The following is a 25,736-nucleotide window of genomic DNA, read 5'->3' as shown; positions in this document are numbered from 1 at the left end:
CCAGAGACGCGATTTTCAGGCTGCAGACACCGGCTGGCGCGATGGAGTAACCCAGATGTGCTAGGGGTGCCCCTCCTTGCGCCGGATCCCCTAGATGCGCCCCCCACCCCTGCAGGCAGGGAGCGGGCGCCCAGGCTGGAGATGTGGGCAGGGAGGTCAGACTGACTCCGGGACCCCCCAGTCGCACTCAGTGACCCCGGGGTCCCCGTCCCCGGCTCAGGCACGTCTCGAACCCCAGGAGAACAAGGAAACTTTACCTCCGCCCGGGGCCCAGCGCAGCCTCCCCGTCCCCCTGGGCGCGCGGTCCATCCCTGCTCATTCTCCCCGGCCCTTGCTCCCTCCTCCCTTTTCTCTCTCCGTCCCCTCCCCCTCCTCCTCCCCCCTCCTCTTCTCCCCCCTCCCCTGCTCCCCCTCCTCCCCCCTCCCCAGCTCCCCCTCCTCCCCCCTCCCCTGCTCCCCCTCCCAGCCGGCTGAGGCGGGCAGGGCCGGGCGGGGCCGCGCCACGGAGCCCACAGCCCGGCGCTCCCTGCCGTGCCGCCGCCGCACCGCGCCCCACAGGAGAAGACGAACCGGGTCCGGCGGCCGAAGCGGCCGGCGAGGCGCGGGAGGCATGAAGTTGGGCGCGCACTGGCCTCGAAGCGGCGGGGAGCCGGGAGCCGCCCGCATCTAGAGCCCGCGAGGTGCGTGCGCCATGGAGCTAGGGGGCCCCGGAGCGCCGCGGCTGCTGCCGCCGCTGCTGCTGCTTCTGGGGACCGGCCTCCTGCGCGGTAAGTTACGGGGCGCGGGATGGGCCCCCTTTCGCCCGCGTTCGGATGGCCTGGGACCCCCAGAGCCAGAGGGAGGCAGGCTCCTTACTGCGGTCCCCAGCCGCGGGTGCGCGCGACTGGGCGACCGCGAGGCTCCCCATCCCCAGCCGCACAGGCTGCGCTTGCACCCGGGCTGAGCCAGGCGAGGAGGGAGTTAACCGCCGGCGAATGCGGAGGGCTGGGAAAGGGGGTTTCCGCGGGGTGTGGGGGGTTCCGCTGCTATTTCAGGGCTGGCCCCAAAAGCTCGAACTTGAGCAGAGGTGGGGCCACCTTCGCCCTTCCCCCATCCATCCAGCTAAATTTCCCTGAAGACCCCCATGCCTGCTTCCTCCAGTTTAGGGGATCAGAGGGGTGGCCTCTGCCCTTGGCGGCCGCCACCCACCTTTTCTGCAGGAAGAACAAGGTCGCGGGTGGGCACTCTGGGCTGGGAGTCAAGGCTCCCAGGGGTGTAGAACTGACCCCTCCCCCTCCCCGAGTCCTGTCTGCGCTCTCAGGCCAGCGGGACCCACCAGGGAGGTGGAGGTCTCCCCCTCCGCCCAGACCCGCCCCTGATGGCAACGCCCAGGACAGGCAGGGAACGCCTCAGATCCTGGGGCCCCGGACCTGGAGCACAGATGGACCTAGGGCTGTGCTCCTCCAGAGCGACTCATCAAGGGCGTTCTGGGTCTGACCAACAGCACGGGCAGGCTGGGGTGCGGAGGGGGCTGGCACCTCGTTGGGGTCTGCATCTGAAACACTCCTCGGGCATCAGGGGATTGATGAACCATGGGAGGTTCCGTAGGAAGCGGGCGCTTTTGGGGGCCCGATCCTCCTTCCCCTTCCTCCCTCTTCCTGCCTGGGCTGGCCCCGCTGCCCTGTACTCCCTCCTTTGCTGCTGTTACCCCCGAGTGTCCTCTGACTCGCCAGCTGCTAGAGACACAGCCCTTCCCTGGAAGTCAGTGTGACAGGAGACCCAAAGCAGTCCTCGGCCCATCCGCCGCCTGGTTTTGTGGTGCGGTCAAGGTGCTGGGAAGGCCTCCGTGGGCTGAGGGGCCTGGGAAGCTTCCCCGAGGAAATCACAATTACACCCAGGGGTGGGAGAGAGCCGGAGGCCAAGAGAGGGCAGCGCACGCCACGCCCGGCACACACACACACACACACACACACAGCGCACGCCCGGCACACACACACACACACACACAGCGCACGCCCGGCACACACACAGGTTCTGGGGTGGGAAGTGCTCATGTGAGGAGCTGAAAGGAAGTGGACGTGCTGGGCAGGGGGCTGGGGCAGCCTGGAGAGCTCCTGGACAGCTCCCGGCTCCTGTCCCGCCTGCACCTGAGCCACTGGCCTGCCTCTCCCCGCAGCCAGCAGCCATGTGGAGACCCGGGCCCACGCCGAGGAGCGGCTCCTGAAGAAACTCTTCTCTAGTTACAACAAGTGGTCCCGACCTGTGGCCAACATCTCGGACGTGGTCCTCGTCCGCTTCGGCCTGTCCATCGCTCAGCTCATTGACGTGGTAGGTGAGGGCGTGGCCATCGTGCGCTGTGACTGAGGTCGCCCTGCAAGGAGCACAGGGGTCTGGGTGGGCAGAGGGGACACAGCCATCAACACTCCCCGTGGCTGTGAGTGTCCGGTCCGGGCTGGTACGTCAGAACGGCAGCCACCAGCTCTGCCCCGCCTGAGCCCCAGCCAAGGATTGATTCAGAGCGTCCCAGCCAGGCCCTGCCCTTTCCTCCCCCTTGATGTGGGAACACTCCAAGTGGCCAGGTTCTCAGTACAGAGCCCAGGCACCTTCGGAAGCAAAGAACAGCAAAGGCCTTGCTTGGGGGTGGCAGGGCACGCTGTGACCTCGGAGCAACAGGGACAACCGGCCGGGGCAGGGGCCGGGGCAGGAGCAGGCACTGTGGTGTCCCGGCAGCACCCCAACCTTAGCTGGCCCCAGAGGCCCCTCACCCACAGATCTGGAATGTGGAGTTTGGGGGAGTCTTGGGCGAGTTCTGTTTGTCTGAAGTATGTTTCCTTTCTGGTGGGGGGCCCAGGAGGCTGCTGGGAGGAAGCCTACTGGTCCAGTCAGGCCCCTGCAGCGTGGGCCAGTGCACATGGAGCCCCAAGGCAGGGATAGGAACCAGGAGGCTTCGAGGCTGAGAGAACTGAGCTGCGGGAGGCTCGGCCTTGTGCTCAGTTGAGATGCTTGGTTACCTACCCAGGCCTGAGCCAGACTGTCTGGGGGTCTCGGCAGCCCTGGAGGGGCCGGGTAAGGGGCAGCAGAGACATTTCCACGTTTCCCAGCCAGGCTCAGCCACTCCAAATGGGGTGAGACCATCCCTCAGGGTACCTGGCTGGGTGGGGGTGCATAGCCTGGGGGCTGCCACCATGGAGGAGGGCAGCTTGGGCAGGCCGTGGCCTCTGGGAGCTGGCCCACTTGCGAGTGGGCAGCCAATGGCCAGCTGAGCTGCAGGGGCTCGTCTTCCACACTGAAGTCCGCCAGCTCCAGCCCTGCTGCCAAATCCCAGTTCGCTGGTCCAGGGAGGGCACCCCCACATGGGGAGGCATTTGTGTGCTGTAGAGGCCCAGCCCACACCTTGCCAGGATGCCAAGCCTGGGTCTGCCGCTGAGGGAGGAGCCGCCGGGTTGCGGGAGAATTTCCTCTCTTTGGGAGGCTGGTGCCGTGCGTGTTGGGTAACCCTGGGCCTGGGGCCTGTGAAACGGGGTGAGAGCTGCTTCACTATCCCAGACTGAGTGGGCCACACCCCAGGGGCTTTGGGAGGTGTGGGGAGCTGCAGCCACATTCCCGCGGACAGGCTGCTCAGTGGTGGCAGTTGCCCATGCAGGGCGGCGCATGGAGACTCCAGTCAGCCAGCCCCGTCCAGGGTCGGCCACCCAGACCTCCAGCCTCAGTGTCCTGGAACTGCCCCTGAGTGGCTCCTGTGGAGAGTCCCTGGCGGAGGCCCAGCCAGAAGACAATGCGGGTTGCACAGGCTTGGCAAGCCTGCTGAGGTTTGCAAACACGGCTGCAAAGTGGTGGCTGGCAGAGGCAGCCGCTGGCAGCTGCCCAAGGCTCTGGGTCTGCCACCCCCCACCTGGCTGCCTACCTGAGCTTCTCAGGGCTCAATCCATGGCTCCCTACGCCACCACAGAGTCCCCAGTTTGCCCAGGAGACATTGAGGCCTGGAGCACACCCAGCACCAAGACTCCCAGAGCTGCCCACCCCTCTCTCCACCCTGCAGCCGACTAAGGACTTACACGAACATGCACACGTGGGTGCTGACGCTCCTGGGTGCCCAAGGCCGAGGGCCACGTGTGCGCGGAAGGGGCTGCCTGATGCTCCTGGGTGCTGGCCTAAGGCTGAGGGCCACGTGTATGTGGAAGGGGCGGCCTTGTGTCTGGCCCACTCTGCCCGTCCCACCAGGGGCTGGGGATTCACCCGTGCCCCCTTTGCGGGCTCGGATACTTGTTATAGATGCCATCACCAGGGTCTGTCCTGGAGGGGAGGGCTTGTGAGCTGCACGTGTGAGCTCAGGCCCCAGGACTGGCTGCAGAGGAGGGTCTGGAAGACCCAGTGCTTTTCCAACCAGCCCAGGCCAGTGCTGAGTGGTGGTAAAATGTGCAGTGTTGACCTGCCCTCCAGCTTCAAGGGCGCCTGAGAATGACGGCTGCAAGGGGGTAGGGCAGGACACTGGGCAGGGGGGCCAGGCCTGGCCACATGAAGCTGGTTCTGAGGACCCTGGAGCTTCCTCAGACACATGGGATGAGGTCCTGAGGGGATGTGGTCCTGAGGGGATGTGGTCCTGAGGGGAGATATGGCCCTGCACGGAGACATGGTCTATGGGGACGTGGTCTGTGGGACGTGGTCCTGTGGGGACATGGTCGGTGGAGACGTGGTCCTGTGGGGACGTGGTCCTGTGGGGACGTGGTTCTGTGGGGATGTGGTCCATGGAGATGTGGTCCTATGGCGATGTGGTCGGTGGGGACGTGGTCCTGTGGGGATGTGGAAGGAGGTGGGTGGGGTGGGTCGGAAGGGGCTGGGGTGAGTGGCCTAGCTGCACACAGTGACCTTGAGTGACAGGTCCCACCTGCTCAGGTCATGAGGCACAGTCCTGGAGGGGCCACCCTGGCCAGCAGTGGAACCCACTTATGTGCCAGGGGCAGCTTTGCTGTCTGTGTGTGCCCACGTGGGGGCCTTGTCTGCAGAGGGGCTGCCCCCAAGGGCCGGGAGGGAGCAAGGCAGGTGGGCAGAAGGAGGCTCCCCATGCCCGCCACACCTGTCCTTAGCTGGGGGAGCCTGTGAGGCCGCCGACCTCCTCTCCAGTTTCCTGCTGGAGATGTTTGTGGCCTTGTCCCCACATCCCTAGGTCCCCTCAGAGTCCCCATCCTGGGCTCGGCTGCCTCCAGGGACGGGGCACTCACCCCCTCCAGAGGTCGCCCATCCACCATATCTTGCCCTGGCCGTGTCCTTGTGCCAGTGGCTGTGGATGAGGAAACCTAGGGCCAGAGAAAGACACCAAGGGGTCACTGGCCCCCTTCCTCTCTCGGTGCCCTAGGATGAGAAGAACCAGATGATGACCACGAACGTATGGGTGAAGCAGGTGAGTGGGAGGGCACTGCCCTGCCCCGCCTCTGCCCTCCCCCACACCCCTCACCCTGCTGCCCTGCCCTGGCCCTGCCCCACCCTGGCCCTGCCCCACCCCTGTCATCCCCCACACCCCTCACCCTGCTGCCCTGCCCTGGCCCTGCCCCACCCTGGCCCTGCCCCACCCCTGTCCTCCCCCACACCCCTCACCCTGCTGCCCTATCCTGGCCCTGCCCCACCCTGGCCCTGCCCCGCCCCTGCCCTCCCCCACCCCCCTCACCCTGCAGCCTCCCCCCGCCCCACCCCATCCAGGAATGGCACGACTACAAGCTGCGCTGGGACCCAGCTGACTATGAGAATGTCACCTCCATCCGCATCCCCTCTGAGCTCATCTGGCGGCCGGACATTGTCCTCTACAACAAGTGAGTCCCCTACAGGGTCTTGGTGGGCAGGAGTGGCCAGGGCCTGCCCCTGCCCAGACAGGGAGCTCCACCAAGGCCCAGCCTGGCCCAGCGGGGCCTATGCCAGCCCCATGCATGCCAGCCCAGGCCCAGGAAGGAAGAAGCAGGAGCAATGGAGAAATTGGTGTGGGTTGAGGAGGGAAGGGTCCCCCCAGGCCAGCAAAGAGGCTGAGGGCATCCCTGGGTCTCAGCACTGGGGCGTCAGAGCCGGAGGGGCCTGAGAGTGGCTGTGGCACCTGGACACAGTGTCCCTGCCTGGACCAGTCCTGAGGCCTGGGGGCTGGCTCCTGACCCGGGACGTCTTTGCCCCCACCCTTGACGGCTGCAGGAGAGCCCTTTTGGGCAGGAGTGCTTTTCGCCATCAGACCCCATCCTGGCCTTTCTGGGAGAATAGTGTGGACTGCAGGGTGCCCTGGAGAGGGGTGAGGAAGCCCCAGACGCTTCTCATGCCACTAGGGCCTCTGCTTTCTCTGCACGCTCACGCCCTGCCCAGGACATGTCACGCCAGGTCCCCAGCAAACAAAGCCTCGGGCTGGGCCAAGCCCATGTCAGGCTCCTAGGAGGCCAAGATGAAGCCTGGTCATGGAAACGGGTTTTCTGTGCCTGGAAGCCAGGGCAGCGTTGCCACGGATTGGCCGTGGCAGACGGTGGCCTCCGGAGGCTGCTGTCCTCTAACTTGTCCTTCCTGCAGATCTGTGCCGAGGGCCCTGCGCCCGGCAGCCAGCGCTGTCTGAGCTGAGTCCTCCAGGGACGATCTCCGGCCACAGGCTCAGGGCCTGGGTGTGGCAGGGTCGCAGCTCCCACAAACAAAGCAAATGGAAGCTCTTCCTCCTCTCCCGTCCCAGCCATCTGCCCACAGCCCTTTCCAGGCCCCAGGGCACCCGCCTGACCTACAAACCCTGCTGTATGATTAAGAACGAATGGGCTCCTCTTCCAACTCAATTGATTCCAGTAATGGCAGCGGGAAGGGCCTCCGGCAGTGGGAGGGCCAGATGCTTTTCCAGGGTGCATTGGGGAGGTGGTCAGTGGTGAGTGGGCGGCGGGTGGTCTTCCCTTAGGACAGACTCCCTGCCCCCTGCAAGCCACCCAGCCACCCAGCTCCCCGCCACCAGGACCATGCACCGAATCCGCCTGTGTGACTCGCATGGACACATTTCAGGGAGAAGTGGAAACGCCCAGGATGGGCCGGGCAGAGAAGCCGCTCTGGGCGCCTGTGCACAGCCCTCCAGGAATGCAGCCCCCAGGAACGAAGCCTCTGAGGACCACAGCCCCCACTGTGACCTCAAACCCCCAGGACCACAGCCCCCCGAGTACTGCAGCCCCCCCACTTCCACAGCCTCACCAGGACCACAGCCCTCCAAAGACTGCAGCCCCCACCAGGTTCACAGCTCCCCCAGGACCACAGTTCCTCTAGGACCACAGCCCCTTAGGACCACAGTCCAACCAGGACCACATTCCCTGCCAGGACCACAGTCCTCCCAGGACTTCATCCCACCCTAGGGCTACAGTGCCTCCTGCAGAACTGCAGCCCCCACAAGGATCACAGTTCTTGCCTGACCACAGCCCCCTAGGACTACAACACCCCTAGGACCACAGCCCCCCCCCCAGGACCACAGCCCCCTAGGACCGCAGCCCCCCCAGGACTGCAGACCCCCCAGGACCACAGCCCCCTAGGACCACAGCCCCCCAGGACCACAGCTCCCCCTAGGACCACAGCCCTCCAGGACCACAGCCCTCTAGGCCCACATCCCCCCCAGGACCACAGCCCCACCTAGGACCACAGCCCCCTAGGACCACAGCCCCCCCAGGACCGCAGCCCCCCCGAGGGTCACAGCCCCCTAGGACCACAGGCCCCCCAGGACCACAGCCCCACCTAGGACCACAGCCCACCTAGGACCACAGCCCCCCCAGGACCACAGCCCCACCTAGGACCACAGCCCCCTAGGACCACAGCCCCCCCAGGACCGCAGCCCCCCCGAGGGTCACAGCCCCCTAGGACCACAGCCCCCCCAGGACCACAGCCCCACCTAGGACCACAGCCCCCCTAGGACCACAGCCACCCCAGGACTGCAGCCCCCCCTAGGAACACAGCCCCTCCAGAACCACAGCCCCCTCTAGGACCGCAGCCCCCTAGGACCACAGCCCCCACAGGACTGCAGCCCCCCCTAGGACCACAGCCTCTCCAGAACCACAGCCCCCTCTAGGACCACAGCCCCCTAGGACCACAGCCCCCCCAGGACCACAGCCCCCCCAGGACCACAGCCCCACCTAGGACCACAGCCCCCTAGGACCACAGCCCCCCCAGGACCACAGCCCCATCTAGGACCACAGCCCCCTAGGACCGCAGCCCCCCCAGGACCGCAGCCCCCTAGGACCGCAGCCCCCCCAGGACCACAGCCCCCCCAGGACCACAGCCCCCTAGGACCGCAGCCCCCCAGGACCACAGCCCCCCCAGGACCACAGCCCCCTAGGACCACAGCCCCCTAGGACCGCAGCCCCCCCAGGACCACAGCCCCCCTAGGACTGCAGCCCCCCTAGGACTGCAGCCCCTCCAGAACCACAGCCCCCTCTAGGACCGCAGACCCCCCAGGACCGCAGCCCCCCCAGGACCACAGCCCCCCCAGGACCGCAGCCCCCCCAGGACCGCAGCCCCCCCAGGACTGCAGCTCCCCCTAGGACCACAGCCCTCCAGAACCACAGCCCCCTCTAGGACCACAGCCCCCTAGGACCACAGTGCCCCCAGGACCACAGCCCCTCCAGAACCACAGCCCCTCTAGGACCACAGCCCCCTAGGACCACAGTGCCCCCAGGACCGCAGCCCCCCCAAGACCGCAGCCCCCCCAGGACCGCAGCCCCCCTAGGACCGCAGTCCCCCTAGGACCACAGCTCCCTAGGACCACAGCTCGGGAGAGCAGGGATTGCTGCCACCCCATGTTCTCCTGTGTCTCCTCCTCACCATGGCCTGTGGGATGTAGTGGGGTGACCCCAGTTTTCTCTTTGGGGCTGGGATTGTCACCGAGGCTCTCTCCGGACAGGACCCAGGGTTCCTGGAGTGGCCGCTGGTGCTGGGTCTGCTCCCGCTGAGGAGGCCTGTTTCTGGGGCAGCAGGTGGCTGTGACTGGTGGCCGGCCAGGCTGCAGGGTGGGAGGCCTCGGCCCTTCTCTGGGATTTGGCCACCCCCAGTTGGGGGCCCTGCTGTCCACTTTTTGGGGCAGGTGCCCAGAAATCCCTGACCTGCACTGGGGTCGGGGTGGAGGGGACAGAGGGTCTCACGCCAGCCTGTGGGCCCTGGAGCAGGAACCTGGACCTGCTGGACTGGGCGGCTCCTCAGACCCTGTCTGCTCCCAGGGTGCAGCTTTATGGTGCGAGTCCAGAGCCGGCTCACGGCCAGGTGGTTCAGCCCAAACGGGGTTCTCCTCAAAGGCTCCCCAGAGGGCAGCTGGAGCCAGGGGTGGGTGGGGCAGGGAGCAGCAGTGACGCGGCCCAGGGGTGCTGTGGGACCTGGGGGCTGTGGGACCTGGGGGCTGGGGAACCTGGCCCTGACCTTGTCCCGTTTCCTGTGGCGCGGGCAGAGGACCCTGGGGGAGGGGGGCCCTGCCCAGAGTGGCGCAGACCTGCACTGTTCCCTGAGCATGGCCCTGGCGTTCCCTGTAGAGTGTGTGCTGAACAGAGTAGTCACCCGCTTGCCGTATGAGAATCTTTTAATTTGTGCCTCAGAAGGTGGAGGGCGTTGGTTTTTGGAGAGATGGGCTGGGGAGAGGGAGCAAACTTGAGCCTGATTCCACCCAGACTGACATAGGTGGTAAAGCCCCGCCCCCTGCTGGAGGGACGCTCGGGAGCCAGGCTGTGCTGGGCCGGAGCCGCATTGAGATGCAGCTGGTGGCTCTTGCTGGGTCTCCCTCCTTCTGCAGCTGAGCGGCAGCCCAGCCGGCGGTGTTGGCTCAGGACCAGTTCAGGGGGGCAGAGGCTCAGCACCGACTGAGACCGTGGGGGGCCAGGTCTCCATGACCTGGAGGGCAGAGCTCCAGCAGCGGCGGCTCCACAAAGGGAGGGTCCCTGAGGGTTGGGAGGGAGGTTGAGGTACAGGTCCGGCCCTGGGACTCGGGGGCAGGCACAGAGGAAGCTCGGGGAACAGTGGCCAGCTCTGCCCAAGTACCTGGAGAGGCCCTGGCCTTTGAGCAGGCTCTCAGGGAATGAGACAGAGGAGGCATGGGCAGGGGTCCGGGCAGCTTGGCAGAGGTGGAGCAGGAGGTGTGTGGCTGGGCAGCCGCTCCCCCGGACGCGTCGTGCCCCAGTGCCCTCCACAGAGCTGAGCCTGGCCCCATGCCTGCCAACGCTGGGGATTTAATGGGGTCTCAGGCTTCCCATTGGTGGGGACTTCTGTGGGTGGGGGTGGGGGGGGTCGGCTGCTGCTCCCGCGAGCCTGGCTGCCTCAGCCCTGAGTGTGCTCCTGCAGTGCGTCCCACCCAGCCAGCCGCTGTCTATGGAACCAGGGGCTGGGGCTGGGAGCTCTGCCTACCGGGAGGAGTTCAAGGGACATCAGCCCCTCGCTCCATTGCTCTGTTGCCCACCTGGGCCTGTGGACAGAACACCCACGTCCCCCAAGGCAAAGAGAGTCCAGAGCCAGTGGCTCAGACGTGGCCCTGGAACTGGGCAGTGCATATGCAGCCCCACTGCATTGGCCCTGAGTGGCCAGGACACCTGTCCTTGCCTCTGTGGCCCCTGGTGTCCTCATGCTCACACACTGGGAGGTGGCCTCCAGGTCCTTGGGGTTAACGGCAGAAGCTGGGTGAGGAATTCCCATGGTGTCCCAGGGTGCTGCTTGGAGGGGCAGGGACATGGGGATGCCGTGTGTCCCAGGAGGCGACGCCGGGAGACTAGCCCCATCCATGCGCCACTCATGGATAAGGATAATCACCAGCAGCAGTGATTATGTGTGTCAGGCACTCGTAGGTCCCTTCCCGTTCTCTGAACCACGTGCTACGCCCAACTCAGGGATGATAAACTGAGGTGCACGAGTAAGTGAGAAGACGAACAGTGTACCCGGGCAAGGCCGACAGCCCTTTTGTGCTCCTGTGACGTGAGAATGCCTCTGCGTGTGGGCGTGGACGTGGACGTGGACGTGGACGTGGGACGTGGACATGGGCGTGGACGTGGATGTGGGCATGGATGTGGATGTGGGCATAGGTGTGGGCATGGATGTGGGTGTGGACGTGGGCATGGGTGTGGATGTGGGCGTGGATGTGGATGTGGGTATGGATGTGGGCGTGGGACGTGGATGTAGGCGTGGATGTGGATGTGGGCATAGGTGTGGGCATGGATGTGGGTGTGGACGTGGGCATGGGTGTGGATGTGGGTGTGGACATGGATGTGGGTATGGATGTGGGCGTGGGACGTGGATGTGGGCGTGGGCGTGGATGTGGGTGTGGGTGTGGACGTGGGCATGGGTGTGGATGTGGGCGTGGATGTGGACGTGGGCATGGATGTGGGGGTCTCACACCCTTCGCTCTCTTCCTGCCCAGTGCTGACGGGGACTTCGCGGTCACCCACCTAACCAAGGCCCACCTGTTCCATGACGGGCGGGTGCAGTGGACTCCCCCGGCCATTTACAAGAGCTCCTGCAGCATCGACGTCACCTTCTTCCCCTTCGACCAGCAGAACTGCACCATGAAATTCGGCTCCTGGACCTACGACAAGGCCAAGATCGACCTGGTGAACATGCACAGCCGCGTGGACCAGCTGGACTTCTGGGAGAGTGGCGAGTGGGTCATCGTGGACGCCGTGGGCACCTACAACACCAGGAAGTACGAGTGCTGCGCCGAGATCTACCCGGACATCACCTATGCCTTCGTCATCCGGCGGCTGCCGCTCTTCTACACCATCAACCTCATCATCCCCTGCCTGCTCATCTCCTGCCTCACCGTGCTGGTCTTCTACCTGCCCTCCGAGTGTGGCGAGAAGATCACGCTGTGCATCTCCGTGCTGCTGTCGCTCACCGTCTTCTTGCTGCTCATCACCGAGATCATCCCGTCCACCTCACTGGTCATCCCGCTCATCGGCGAGTACTTGCTGTTCACCATGATCTTCGTCACCCTGTCCATCGTCATCACAGTCTTCGTGCTCAACGTGCACCACCGCTCGCCACGCACACACACCATGCCCACCTGGGTACGCAGGGTCTTCCTGGACATCGTGCCGCGCCTGCTCCTCATGAAGCGGCCATCCGTGGTCAAGGACAATTGCCGGCGGCTCATCGAGTCCATGCACAAGATGGCCAGTGCCCCGCGCTTCTGGCCCGAGCCAGAAGGGGAGCCCCCTGCCACGAGCGGCACCCAGAGCCTGCACCCGCCCTCACCGTCCTTCTGCATCCCCCTGGATGTGCCGGCTGAGCCTGGGCCTTCCTGCAAGTCACCCTCCGACCAGCTCCCTGCTCAGCAGCCCCTGGAAGCTGAGAAAGCCAGCCCCCACGCCTCGCCTGGACCCTGCCGCCCGCCCCACGGCACCCAGGCACCAGGGCTGGCCAAAGCCAGGTCCCTCAGCGTCCAGCACATGTCCAGCCCTGGCGAAGCAGTGGAAGGCGGCATCCGGTGCCGGTCTCGGAGCATCCAGTACTGTGTTTCCCGAGACGATGCCACCCCCGAGGCAGGTGGCCAGGCTGCTGGCGCCCTGGCCTCTCGCAACACCCACTCGGCTGAGCTCCCACCCCCAGACCGGCCCTCTCCGTGCAAATGCACGTGCAAGAAGGAGCCCTCTTCGGTGTCCCCGAGCGCCACGGTCAAGGCCTGCAGCACCAAAGCGCCGCCCCGGCACCTGCCCCTGTCCCCGGCCCTGACCCGGGCGGTGGAGGGTGTCCAGTACATTGCAGACCACCTGAAGGCCGAAGACACAGACTTCTCGGTAAGTCCCGCCCATGGCTGTGTTGGGCGCCTCCGACCCAGACGGAACCGGCGGACGCGCTTTCTTCCTGGTGTGTAATCCAGGAGCCGGGCCCAGGCCTCAGGCTGCTTCGCTTTGGGGTGCAGGGCGTGGCCCCTGCTGCAGCAGCCTCTTCCCAAGCCTGCTATGTGGCCGCAGGTCCCAGTCTGAGCGGGGCAGGGGGCCCCGAGTGGCTGGCACAGGGTGGATCCCGGTGCCGTCTCCGGCTGTGGGACACAGTGGGCCTCGGCGGACGGCACGGTGAGGGGCCACAGGCAGTGTCCTTCCAGCACAGAACGGGGGCGCTCTGGGAACTCCTGCCCAGCAATGGCCAAGTCCCCAGAACGCAACGAGGCACTGCCAAGGCCCTTTCCCCAGAGTGCGCCTGTGCCTGCCCCGTGGGCCTCCCCGGGGCCCCTCTGTATCTGGGGCCTGGATGTAGGGGGCTCAGAGAAGATGGGATGGGATGGGCTGGTGGCAGGAGGAAGGAGCTGGGACAGGGACACAGCTCCAAGACCATCAGCCCCACACGGCCAAGCTGGGGACAGGTGGGAGAGCCAGGGGCTGGGGGCAGAACGCTGGTCCCACGGCTAAGGCCCCCCGGGGCCCGGGGCCAGCCCACCTACCCTCACCCTCCAGCGCCAGGCACTGGCCGCACAGAGGCCCCAGGAGCCACAGTTTCTGCTAAGTGGCAGCCATGTCCGTGTTACCTGTGGCTGTGCAGTCTCCTACCCATTCCATGCAGGAGAGGCTGGGGCTGAGCCAGCTTTGCCTGACCCCAGCACCAGGTAGCTTCCCTGTTTCCTTCTGCAGACATTTACTGCCTGTCACACGGGGGGAGGCACAGGGCCCAGGGTCCACAGACAGGATAATGGGGCGGGACGGGTGGGGCACACAGGTGGCCGGGGGTCTCGGCCTCGGCCGTGCAGCCCATGACGTCCACAGCGGCAACTCGGCATCTGTCCTGTCCATCCACCTGCTGTCGCCGGCACCTCCCGGCTCTTGTCCCGGTGCCAGGGCCTGGCGCCCTCAGTGGGCCACCTCCGTCTGAAGGGGCCACCTCTGCCAGGACCCCAGAGCGCCATCCTTGATGGTTTATTCGGACGCATCTGGTGCCTGCCCCCACTAGCTGAGCGAGCCCCAAAGCGAGGGGCCCGTGCTCCATACCCCTGAGAAGTGAGGGAGTTGCTCGCCCCACACAGCCACCCCACTGAATCCCAAGAAGCTGCAAAGCCTCCTGCAGGTTCCAGAACATTCTGGGGTCGCGAGAGCAGCCTGGAGAAGCATCGGGATCCTGCTTTGCTGCCAGCTCTTGAAGCGAGAGGCAGCTGTGCCCGGGCTGTGCCACCGTGGGGTCAGATGCATTTAGATGTTTGATCAAAGCGGTCCTGAAGCTGGCAGTGGGTCTGAGCTCGGCGGTCGCGCGGCCTGGGCCCCTCCAGCAGCCTTCTCGGGCCAATTGCTGCCGCTGCCTGACCTGGTTCTGGGCTTGTGGGGAGCAGAGCTGACTTCACAGCAGCCACCTCGGGGACAAAGGGAAGGCTTTGGTCTGCGGCTGCGTTTCATCTTCAGGGTGGATGGAACGCGGCACACAGAACCCAGGGAACTAAAGGCACATAGGAAAGGGCGAGAGGGCGGCCGCGTCCCTGCCCCCAGAGCTGAGGCCTGGGCAGGACTTTATTTATAAGTGACCCCGTTTGCCTTCAGGCTTCCCGTAGATAAACGTGGCCGTTTTGGTTCAGTTTAACACCATCAGGAGACCCGGGATTGCTATAAACAATCAGAGCAGGAGGAGGCACTATCCCCACAGTGTGCTCAGGCCCCCTCGGCACATCCCTCCCATCCCTCAGCATCCACAGGCCTGGGACCCAGGACACCCTCACGGCCGGGCCCAGAGGCAGCTCATCAGCTTGGGGGTTGTCTCAGGTCCTACACGGCAGAGCCAGAGACGCGGGACGGGGGAGCCGGGGATGCGGGAAGGGAGAGTCAGGGACGCGGGACGGGGGAGCCGGAGACACACAGGACAGGGGAGCCGGGGATGCGGGACGGGGGAGCCGGGGCGAGGGCAGTGGCCAGCGGCATGAGTGCCTTGGGCTGCACACAGCGGCTGTCTCGAGAGTGGCTTCCCAACTCCAGGCCTGACCAGGCCACTGCCTCTGCCCTCCCTAGGCCTCTGCTCCTGGGGGTCACCCAGGGTGGGGTCCGCCCTGCATCAGCCCCAGGAGTGTGGGGTTAGAAGCCGGACCTGGAGCCGGAACCCGCTGTCCCCGTTCAGATATGTAACCGCAGCCGCCCCTGAAGGCCTCAGTGTGAAAACGAGACAGGCCAAGGGGAGGCTCGAGTGAGAGACTGCAGATGGCGGCAGCTCTGCGGGCTCCGTGTGTGCTGCTTTCGTCCGCCCTCTGTGCCCCCACCGGGCCACATTTGCCCATCTGCAAAACGGGGAGGGGGATGGGCCCCTCCCAGCGCTGGTGAGCTGAAAGCAGACTGCTCACGGGGTGCCTGAGCCCCCCTCCCCCGTGCCCCCTTCCTGGAGCACAGGCCGCCTGCTGAGAGGTGGGGGCACACAGGGCATAGTGCAGAGCTTGTCTCCACAAGGAGGTCTGCCCAGCCGGAATTGCCAGGGTTCCAAGGTCCTCCTGCCCCATACCATGGTGACGATGCTCCCCGCAGAGCACTGGCCGTCCCGTGCACCCCAATTCCTCCCCTCGGTGCAGCTGTGTGCCACGTGCACCAGCAGCAATGGCTGCCTCGGGTGGAAGGTGGGAGGTGGAGAAGCTGCCGCCGGCGGCGGCGGCGCCGGGGTCCTGAGGGCTCTCCCCGCCGGCAGCGGCTGGGCCGTGCTGGAGTGACGGCGTCTGTGCTTGCAGGTGAAGGAGGACTGGAAGTACGTGGCCATGGTCATCGACCGCATCTTCCTCTGGATGTTCATCATCGTCTGCCTGCTGGGGACGGTGGGCCTCTTCCTGCCACCCTGGCTGGCTGGCATGATCTAGGAAGGGACCAGGAGCCTGCGTGGCCTGGGGCTGCCGTGCACGGGGCCAGCATCCATGCGGCTGGCGTGGGGCCGGGCTGGCTTCTCCCTGGACTCTGTGGGGCCACACGTTTGCCAAATTATCCTTCCTGTTCTGTGTCTGCTGTAAGACGGCCTTGGATGGGGACACGGCCTCTGCAGAGACCGAGTGTGGAGCTGCTTCCAGTTGGACTGTGGCCCCAGGAGGTAGTGGCTTGGAGCAGAGGTGGGGGTCGGCGCCTTCTACCTGCAGGACTCGGGCTAAGTCCAGTTCAAGAGTCTCCTGAGCTCCCCTGCAGATGGAACTCACTCCTCCCAGTCTCTCAGCAGATCTGGTGATGGTCCCGACCGCCCCAAGGGGCCCTTGAAGGGAGTTCACGCCCCTTCAGCCCCAAGCGCCCCGTCTTCTGGAGGCCCGGCCGCCTCTCCCACCCACCGTGTCCTGCGCCTGTGTGGGCTTCGGCTTCTCCCCCAGGGTCCTCGAGCCTCTCGGACCCCATGAGGGTGAGCCAGCAGCGCTCCAATCTGCTTCGCTAGGAGAGGGTCCAGGCAGGGATTGTGTTTGGTTGTGTTTTGGGTAAGTTAGTGAGAACTCAAGTCTTGTGCCCAAGGAGGCTTGGAGAACAGAGCTTTGTGGAGCTGGTTCCGCGTGGGGAGAATCGGGAGGCCCATGCGGGACCAGCTCTCCCCTGCGCAGGCCCTCCGCGGGGAACGGGAACACCCAGCCCCAGGGAGTCCGGAGACCAGGACTCTGCCTTCCAGGCGTAGGGCCAGGGCTCCGGCAGGTGGCCAGGGCTCCACGGGGCCCAGTGGCTTCCGCCCCTGGGGTACTTCTGTGTTGTGATTCCCCGGAGCTGGGAAGGTCCCGAATGGAGTCCAGACCTGGGCCCTGGTTCCCCCAGGACCCTGAGGGTTTCCACCTCGGCGCACAGCCCGGGAGATCCGCCCCGGGCTCTGGGTTCGGGAAGAAGGACTTCCTGCTACAGTAGCTGTGGGGAGCTGGCGGGGGCATCCTTGAGGACCTCCACCTGGGAGATGCTGGGACCCTCGGGGCAGGAAGCCCCTGAGAAGCCTCATGGGAGTCAGGGAGCCCTGGGGTTTCCACACAGGCCCATGCCCTCCGTCCTGGCAGGGCAGGCAGAGCTCAGCACGGCCTCACCCCTGCAGGCGGTACCCAGAGGTGGGGGAGGCCTGAAATGTTTCCAGGCATGACCCTGGAGCCCGGCAGTGCACCCCCTGAAGATGGCGCACCCGGCAGCCCCCCAGTGTCCCCAGGGGCACACTTCCCCTTGGGATGGGTACAGGCTGCCCCACCCCTCCATGATTCCAAGGGCCCAGAGGGGCGGGGCCAGGACGGCGTGTCCCCTGCCTGTGAGTGACATCGGTTCGGGAGGAGACAGTCAGGAAGCCTCCTGCTGAGTGGTCCACATTCTGCTGCCCCCAGACCCCATCCAGCCAGGGGCGGGGATGGGGTTGGGCTCTGTGTCCCACTGAGTCTCATTCCTCTGTCCCCGAGCCGAGCTCTCCTGGGCCAGCGTCTTGTCAGGAGGTGCCTGAGAGCAGAATGAATAATTGAGGTTACGAACCCGGCATGCTGAGTGCCCCAGAAATGCCGCTGTGTCCCCGCGGGCAGTGACATGAGTGGGGAGGAGACTCAGGCCCACATTGCCCACACCTGCCTCTGAACTGCTGCTGGTCACCCCCACCCCCGGGTGCCTGTGACCGGGGTCCTGAGGCTGGGGCTTTTGTGCCAGGAGTGGGTGGGATGCAGAGACCCCCGTGCCAAATCCTGGGCATCCCCAGCCCCCTGGCCCCTCCCACATCCCCTGTGTATTCAGGACCCCATCTGCTGAGCTGTGACCTGCCCCCGCTCCGCCATCAGCCCCTGCTGCTCCTCGGCCAGAGCTCCCAGGACGCAGGGAGACCCTGGGAGAGTGAGGTCATCCCGGGGCCATGGAAGCTGGCAGGAGACACTGGTCTCAGAGGAGGGAGAGAGACGCAGATTTCAGATGTAAGAAGCCCGATCCACATTGCATAAGCGGATCCAGCTGCCAGATGTGTGGGCAGCTGCAGGGAGTGGCCCGGGGTGCTGGGCCCAGCTGTGGTTGTTCTTTTCTGGGTCAGGAGTGACTGCGGAGTGGCTGGGACGCTCCTGCCGGGGGACCCTCCTGCCAGGGGTGGCCGCTTGCCTGGGGGAAGACCCCTTTCCCTTTCTTCTTTTTTTTTTGAGGCTCAAAAAAAAAAAAAAAAATCCAAATAAAGCACCATATTCCCACCACGCCAAATTAACCTTGACAACAATGTTGACGTATTTGCGTCCAGTGCTGTTTTTATTAATTAAGGTAAAATTTACATATGGCGAGATGCATGCTCTTCGGTGGAGACCCAGCCCCTAGAAGGTCCCTCCAGCCCTTCCTGTCGGCGTCCCTCCCCATCTGTGGCTCTGACTTAAGCACGGTGGATTGAACTCTCCGGCTCACGACCTTCGAGGAGTCAGAATCCTGCAGTTGGAGCCTTTGATGTCTGGCTTCTTCATCCTATGACTTAGAGCTTCATCCGTGCTGTTGTGTGTGTCCGTAGCTCCTTGCTGTCTGTTCCTTCGTTTTTAATTGTGAGCAGTGTTCTTCTGTCTGAATAAACTAAGACGCAGTTTGTCCATCACCTGTTAGTGGACTTTGCTTGCAGCTGTCGGTGATTAGGAACGGAGGTGCCGGTGTGTGCATGGCACTCTATCCGTTATGCATGTTTATTTTCTGTATCTGTGAATGTTTTAACATCTTTCAGACCCAGGACTGCTCCTCCTAGGGCCAGTTAGTTCCCGGGGGTGGACAGCTTGCCTAGAACCCACCTTGCCAGGGCTGTGACCCCCGACCCCCTATCAAAGTCTCACACTAAACCAATGTTTCCCCGCCCTGTGCCAGGCACCAGGCAGCGGGAGACACTGCTGCAGCTCAAAGCCTGCGGGGCGCCGGCCCCTCTGCGGCTGCTCGCGCCACCCTGCCCCCTCCTTCCCAGGGGAGGCCCCAGTGAAGGCCCTGGCCAGGGCTTCCCAGCCCCTTCTGCCTCTGGACCGGCCTGGGTGCTTCCCGTGTGGCCCGGCCTGGGGCGACGTGGCCCTCCTCTCAGGAAGCGTGGTAATCTCTCAATGGTATTGGCCTCCAGAGTTGTCACTCAGGCTCCCTTGTAAGTTAAGGCCGGGCCCAGGACACTCTAGGGCACGCAGCTGCTGTGGGACTGCTGGGTTAGCAGGTGCCCCCTGGAGCAGAGGCGGCTTCGGATTTCTAAAGTGGCTGAGTCCTTTCACCTTGCACCGGAAATGCTGGATCAGGCGCAGCACACACAGCACCTGGGGATGCAAGCCCGGCCAGCCCCACGGACCAAGTCCCGCCGACCATGTGGCCCGCTGAGCCCAGGTGCGGCTGCCCGGCTTCTGCAGGCAATGTCTGCCAAGCCCTGGAATGTGCTCCCAGTGTGTGCACAGACTTCAATGAATAAAACGCACCGTCACCACGTGTGCCGTGCTTTGCATTTTCTATTCAAGTGTCTTCTATTTCAATCTGTAGGAAAGGCTGGGTGCGACCCACAAAACTGATTTCTTGACCCACGGTTGGAAGCTCGCTGCTTAGGACGGAACACCTGGTAGTGGGATTGTCAGGGGCTTGCACTGGGTTTTAGGAGATAATGCCAACGTGTCTTCCACGTGACTGTGCCGTTTACACTCCCTGTCTGCAGACAGGCGCTCCCGCTGCGCTAATCCGAGCTGGCATTTCTTGGCATTTGCCTGCCTCGCGGGGTAACGTACACAGCGTGCGTATGAATCCTCAGCGGCATGACAAGGCATTTTCTTTCACAGACTGAATATTCGCATAGAGCCGGCACCCAGGAATCCCCTGCCCAGCCCGGCCGGCCACGACCCGCCCGAGGTCACCCAACACCTCTGCCCGGCGTTGCCTGGCCCTGGGTTCTGTGCGTGGCCGCGCCAGGCGTGCCCTTCTGTCGGCTCCCGATCCCGGGTCATTGCTCGCTGCGCGGCCACTGTGCTGTGGGCTCTGCCGCGTGGCTCCACCATCTTATTCACCCGTCACCAGCTCGGGGTTGCTGTGAACAGACTTTGGCAGGGAGGCTGACCCAGGAGCTCCCGCTCAGCCGTGGGAAGGAAGGGTGCGTGGTCGGCTCAATGAGCTGCTGACGAAGGGTTTGCCAACGTGGTTGCATCGACGTTACCTCCTCTCAGGGCTCCGATTCTCCCCCCTGTACCAAGGGTTCTTAATTTTTGCCAGTCTCTCAGTTCTCTCTGTGTTTTAAATTGCATTTCTCTAGTTACTTGAGTTGGGGCATCTTCTCACATGTTTATCGGCTGTTCACGTTTCTTCTATGACGTGCCTATTTTGTCAGGTTTTTGAATCTCTGTTTTGTATTTCTAATTGAATTCCTCTGGAGTCAGCGAAGTATTCCATTTAATTTCAGTGCTTTCAAATCCTTCACGCTTGTTATCGGGTCCAGCATATGGTCTGTCCTCATCAGGGTTCCACGCGGCCTTGAAAATAACACATCTTTCGGCTCTGTTTCAGGGAACATTCTAGAAATGCCCGCCAGGTCCCGCCTACTGAGGTGTCCTTCAGGCCTTCTACACCCGGGCCAGTGTTCTGTCTACACGGTGTAGGAGGTTTCAGAGGGGAGCTCAGGTCACCCAGGAGAACCGTGACTTTGCCCCTTCTCGCAGGCGTGCTGGCATTTGCTTCGTGTATTTGGAAGCTCTGTTAGGTTGCGTTCAGGGTTGCTGTGTTCTTGCAAGGGGGCACCTGCTCACTATGTAACGGCCTCTCTATCCCTCGTACCGTGCCACTCTCTCAAGTCTCCTTTCTCATCATCACATAAACGCTCCGGCCGTCTTTTGAGAGTTGTTGGTAGATCCCTTTCCAGTCTCTCCTTTTCACCTTGCTGCTCCATTTGATTACATATAAGGAGGGTTTCCTGCAGACAACACGTAAGCACCATCCTAGTCAGACACAGAACGTTTCCCTCACCCAGAGAGCTCCTTCGTGTCCTGTGTAGCTAAAACCCTCTGCGCTCCAGGAAACCGCTGATGTGATTCCCAGCTCTGTGGATCATTTCTGTTATGTTCTAGAACTTCATGTAGGTGGAACAGGTGCGTTTGTGGATAGCCTCTGGCATGCAGCATGGCGTTTGGAGTTATTGATGAACAGTCAAACTCTGTAAAATATTTGAAGAGATTTATTCTGAGCCAAATCTGAGTGACCATGGCCCATGACATAGCCCTCAGGAGGTCCTGAGGACACGTGCCCGAGGTGGTGGGGCGCAGCTTGGTTTTATGGATTTTAGGGAGGCGTGAGACATCAATCAATACGTTTAAGAAATACATCGGTTTGGTTCAGAAAGGTGGGACAGTTCAAAGTGAATTCAAACATTTTCTGGTTGACAATTGGTTGAGTTTGTCTGAAGACCTGGCATCCATGGAAAGGAATGTTCAGGTTGAGATAAAGGATTGTGGAGACCAAGTTTGATTGGTGCAGAGGAAGCTCTCAGATAGCAGACTTCAGAGACAGCAGGTTGTGAAATGTTTCTTACTGGAACTGTTTCCCTTTTAGGAAAGGGTGCCTGGCTCTTAGTTGATGATCTCCTGGATCTGGAAAGGAAGGAAAACAAAGGGGAAGGGGATTCTCTATAGAATGTGGGTTTTTCCCACGAGAAACTTTGCAGGGCAATTTCAAGGTATGGCAAGGAAATATATTTTGGCGTAAAACATTTTTTTTTCCTTGTCTCATAATGTTACACCAGAGTGAGACTGGGAAGTAAGTCACGATATATAGGGTCAAATAAAACACATCTGGTGAAGAATGGATAGTTTGTAGGGCATGACTCCCCAGACACTTTTGATAGGAATTTGGGCAAGATAGGAAATCAGAACTTAGTCCTTGTGGTATTCACCCAAGCTGTTGAATGTACGTAATTCACTCCTCTTTATGGATATGATGTAGTTCGTTCATCTGTGTGGATATGTTGTAATTCACTCCTCTTTATGGATATGATGTAGTTCGTTCATCTGTGTGGATATGATGTAATTCACTCCTCTTTATGGATATGACATACTTCACTCATCTTTGTGGATATGACGTAATTCATTCATCTGTGTGGATATGACCTAATTCACCCGTCTTTGTGGGTATGATGTAATTCATTCATCTGTGTGGATATGATGTAATTCATTCATCTGTGTGGATATGATGTAATTCACTCATCTTTGTGGATATGACGTAATTTACTTTTCTTTGTGGATATGATGTAATTCACTCATCTTTGTGGATATGATGTAATTCATTCATCTGTGTGGATATGATGTAATTCACTCATCTGTGTGGATATGATGTAATTCATTCATCTGTGTGGATATGATGTAATTCACTCGTCTTTGTGGATATGACCTAATTCACTCGTCTTTGTGGATATGATGTAATTCATTCATCTGTGTGGATATGATATAATTCATTCATCTGTGTGGATATGATGTAATTCACTCGTCTTTGTGGATATGATGTAATTCATTCATCTGTGTGGATATGATGTAATTCACCCATCTTTATGGATATGACATAATTCACTCATCTTTGTGGATATGACGTAATTCATTCATCTGTGTGGATATGACGTAATTCACTCGTCTTTGTGGATATGATGCAATTCATTCATCTGTGTGGATATGACGTAATTCACTCATCTTGTGGATATGACGTAATTCACTCGTCTTTGTGGATATGACCTAATTCACTCGTCTTTGTGGATATGATGTAATTCATTCATCTGTGTGGATATGATGTAATTCGCTTGTCTTTGTGGATATGATGCAATTCATTCCTCTGTGTGGATATGATGTAATTCACTCATCTTTGTGGATACAACATAATTTACTTGTCTTTGTGGATATGATGTAATTCACTCATCTTTGTGGATATGATGTAATTGATTCATCTGTTTGGATATGACGTAATTCACTCGTCTTTGTGGATATGATGTAATTCACTCATCTTTGTGGATATGATGTAATTCATTCATCTGTTTGGATATGATGTAATTCCCTCGTCTTTGTGGATATGATGTAATTCATTCATCTGTGTGGATATGATGTAATTCACTCGTCTTTGTGGATATGACCTAATTCACTCGTCTTTGTGGATATGACGTAATTCATTCATCTGTGTGGATATGGTGTAATTCATTCATCTGTGTGGATATGATGTAATTCACTCATCTTGTGGATATGACATAATTCATTCATCTGTGTGGATATGATGTAATTCACTCATCTTGTGGATACGACACAATTTACTTGTCTTTGTGGATATGATGTAATTCACTCATCTGTGTGGATATGATGTAATTCATTCATCTGTGTGGATATGATGTAATTCACTCATCTTTGTGGATATGATGTAATTCATTCATCTGTGTGGATATGATGTAATTCACTCGTCTTTGTGGATATGACCTAATTCACTCGTCTTTGTGGATATGACGTAATTCATTCATCTGTGTGGATATGATGTAATTCATTCACCTGTGTGGATATGACATAATTCACTCATCTTGTGGATATGACATAATTCATTCATCTGTGTGGATATGATGTAATTCATTCACCTGTGTGGATATGACATAATTCACTCATCTTTATGGATTTGCTGCAATTTGTTGAGTAATCAATGCACATGTGGATTGTTTCCAGTTTGGACCTGCTCTGATTAAAGTGACTGTGAACACTCATGTGCAGGCTTCGTGCAGACACCTGCTTTCATTGCTTTGGGGCAAATACCTGGTAGAATTGCTGGGGGCATAGGATAGTTGTACTTTTCTGTTTTTGTTTGTTTTTAGATGGAGTCTCGCTCTGATGCCAGGCTGGAGGGCAATGGTGCGATCTTGGCTCATTGCAACCTCCGCCTCTGGAGTTCAAGTGCTTCTCCTGCCTCAGCCTCCTGAGTAGCTGGGACTACAGGCACACACCACCACGCCCAGCTAATTTTTGTATTTTTAGTAGAGACGAAGTCTCACCATGTTGGCCAGGCTGGTCTCGATCTCTTGACCTCATGTGATCCACCCGCCTCGGCTTCCCAAGGTACTGGGATTACAGGCATGATCCACCGTGCCCAGCCTGTACTTTTCTCTTTGTAAGGAGCCCCGACGTTGTTTTCCAGGGTGGCTGGAGCATCCACATGCCCCGACATCCTCACCAGCACCCAGTGTCTTAGCCGTTGCAGTGACTGTGATTTTCATATGTGCCTCCCTGATGATGGTGATGTTGACCATTTTAGGTGCTTACGAGCCACTTGTATGTCTTCTTTTTGTGAAGGATCTGTTGCAATATTTTGCCCATTGTTTTATCAGATTGTCTGCTTTTAGTGAGTTGTAGGAATTTTGTGTACATTCTGGATGTAAAACCTCCATCCAGGACTTGTGGTCAGAGTAGGTCCTCTCTGCCTCTGACAGCCCTCATTCTCTTAATGGTGTCTTTTGAAGAAAAGCTTTGAATTTTGACAAAGTGTCATTTTTTCCTTCTGTTTGTTTTAATGGTTAGTGCTTCGTGTGTCCTGTTTGAGAAGGCTTTGCCTACTCCGAGGCTGTAAATGTGATCTTCCGTTTTTTCCTTTTGGAAAGTGTAGTTCTGGTTTTGGTGTTTAGGTGAGAGTCTTTGAATTAACTGTTGTGTCTGGTGTGAGATAAGGGTGGAGGCTCATTGTTTGAGCACCATTCCTGTGGACGTGGCTGGAGACAGTGTCGCGAGCGTGTTACCCAGCTCTGTGGCTGTTACTGGCCCAGGACTGCTCCATCACGGCTGGAAGCAGAAAGCTGCATGTCATCTTTAAATGCCATTTGGAGAATTCATCCTTCGATCAGTGAAAGGTATTGCAGTTTCTACTACAGCGGGATATATTTAGGCCAACTCTGTGGTTTTTTGTTGTTGTTGTGGAAATATGTTCCATCCCTTCTGTGGGAGAAAACTGGTATAGCCAGCTGCTCTGGAAGCTACACATTCCCTGGTGACTGCTCCTAACTCAAAACAAGCATTTATGTTTTTCAAGAGCTTAGTATATTGACCTGAAAAATGCCTCCCACCTCCAAAGAAAACAAGTACCCCAGCGTGCCTTCAGGAATTCTGGCCTCCCACGCACCAGCCACACTGGAATAACCTAGAATTTCAGCTCTGGATTGCCACAGACATGATTTGTCTGGGGTGAAGGGTTTGATTATTTGGTCCATAGGGAACTTCACTAAGTTTTACACTTACTGTGGGGTTTTCCCAGGTATCTGGTGTAATTTCTGATCATTTTCCTTTTTCTGCAGAATACCTCCTGCAGTGGTATTTTCAGAGAAGATCTTGCGTGTGACTCCTTCTGACGCTCTCGGGGATTCAGAGTGTATTTTTGTCTCATTCATTTAAGTGATAGTTCTGTAGATATGAAACGCGAGCGTGTTTTCTTGAACCCTGTGGAGCCGCCGTCCCAGCGTCTCCTCTGCTGGCCCCTGGTTCTTCTGCAGTCTGGGCTGCAGGTTTTCCCCGGAAAGATTTCTATTTTTTTTCTTTTAACTGTGTGTCACCCCAGCACATGGGGCTATGCTAATCTTCTCTGTATCGTTCCAATTTTAGGACATGTACTGAAGATTTTTAAAAGACTTTTTCACCGTCATCATTATATACTGCATTATATATGGCATTGAGGAACCTAAGGGTACATTTAAAAATTTATTCCATTTGACGTTCTAGGCCCTTTTAATCTGAGATCTTAAATCTTTCTCTAATGCACAAATCTTCAGAAACCCCAGTTGTTTCAACCTTTCCCCCTCCTCTTGCTGTTTCTTTCCTCATAGAGCCCCCGTGGCGTGGGTGCTGACACCTACATTTTCTGTTTCCTTTTTATCTTTTCCCAAAGCCTCCCGGGAGATGTCTCAGACCTGATCTTACAGCTCCGCTTTTA

General features: G+C 59.8%; 1 protein-coding gene and 1 pseudogene across 2 annotated transcripts; one reads left to right on the top strand and one right to left on the bottom strand.

Annotated features, from left to right (window-relative positions):
• The first annotated feature begins 504 nt into the window (after positions 1-504).
• CHRNA4 (cholinergic receptor nicotinic alpha 4 subunit) lies at positions 505-19,285 on the top strand. 2 transcript variants are annotated; one of them, XM_003809905.8, is made up of 6 exons: positions 505-767; positions 2,156-2,307; positions 5,333-5,377; positions 5,674-5,783; positions 11,345-12,719; positions 15,608-19,285. In XM_003809905.8, the coding sequence occupies exons 1-6, from the start codon at positions 692-694 to the stop codon at positions 15,731-15,733; spliced, it is 1,884 nt and encodes a 627-aa protein (XP_003809953.3). In that variant the 5' UTR covers positions 505-691; the 3' UTR covers positions 15,734-19,285. The 2 variants fall into 2 exon arrangements, with proteins under 2 accessions (XP_003809953.3, XP_034803690.2); XM_034947799.2 differs by lacking the exons at positions 505-767; positions 2,156-2,307; positions 5,333-5,377 and adding an exon at positions 6,982-7,202 and having other exon boundaries at positions 5,670-5,783.
• Positions 19,286-25,322: 6,037 nt separating this feature from the next.
• LOC112438069 (U6 spliceosomal RNA) lies at positions 25,323-25,435 on the bottom strand (annotated as a pseudogene).
• Between the last annotated feature and the right edge of the window lie 301 nt (positions 25,436-25,736).

Source organism: Pan paniscus, chromosome 21 (assembly GCF_029289425.2).
Source record: "Pan paniscus chromosome 21, NHGRI_mPanPan1-v2.0_pri, whole genome shotgun sequence".
Taxonomy (NCBI): Eukaryota; Metazoa; Chordata; class Mammalia; order Primates; family Hominidae; genus Pan; species Pan paniscus.
Note: the sequence above shows the minus strand (reverse complement) of the source record. Positions and strands in the feature narration are given on the sequence as shown.

Bases quoted from the DNA above. Each gene is read 5' to 3' on its own strand.
- CHRNA4 (XM_003809905.8), top strand. From the start codon at position 692: ATGGAGCTAGGGGGCCCCGGAGCGCCGCGGCTGCTGCCGCCGCTGCTG. The intron at 5,378-5,673 runs GTGAGTGGGAGG...CACCCCATCCAG, and splicing joins CGAACGTATGGGTGAAGCAG to GAATGGCACGACTACAAGCT. The intron at 12,720-15,607 runs GTAAGTCCCGCC...CTGTGCTTGCAG, and splicing joins CCGAAGACACAGACTTCTCG to GTGAAGGAGGACTGGAAGTA.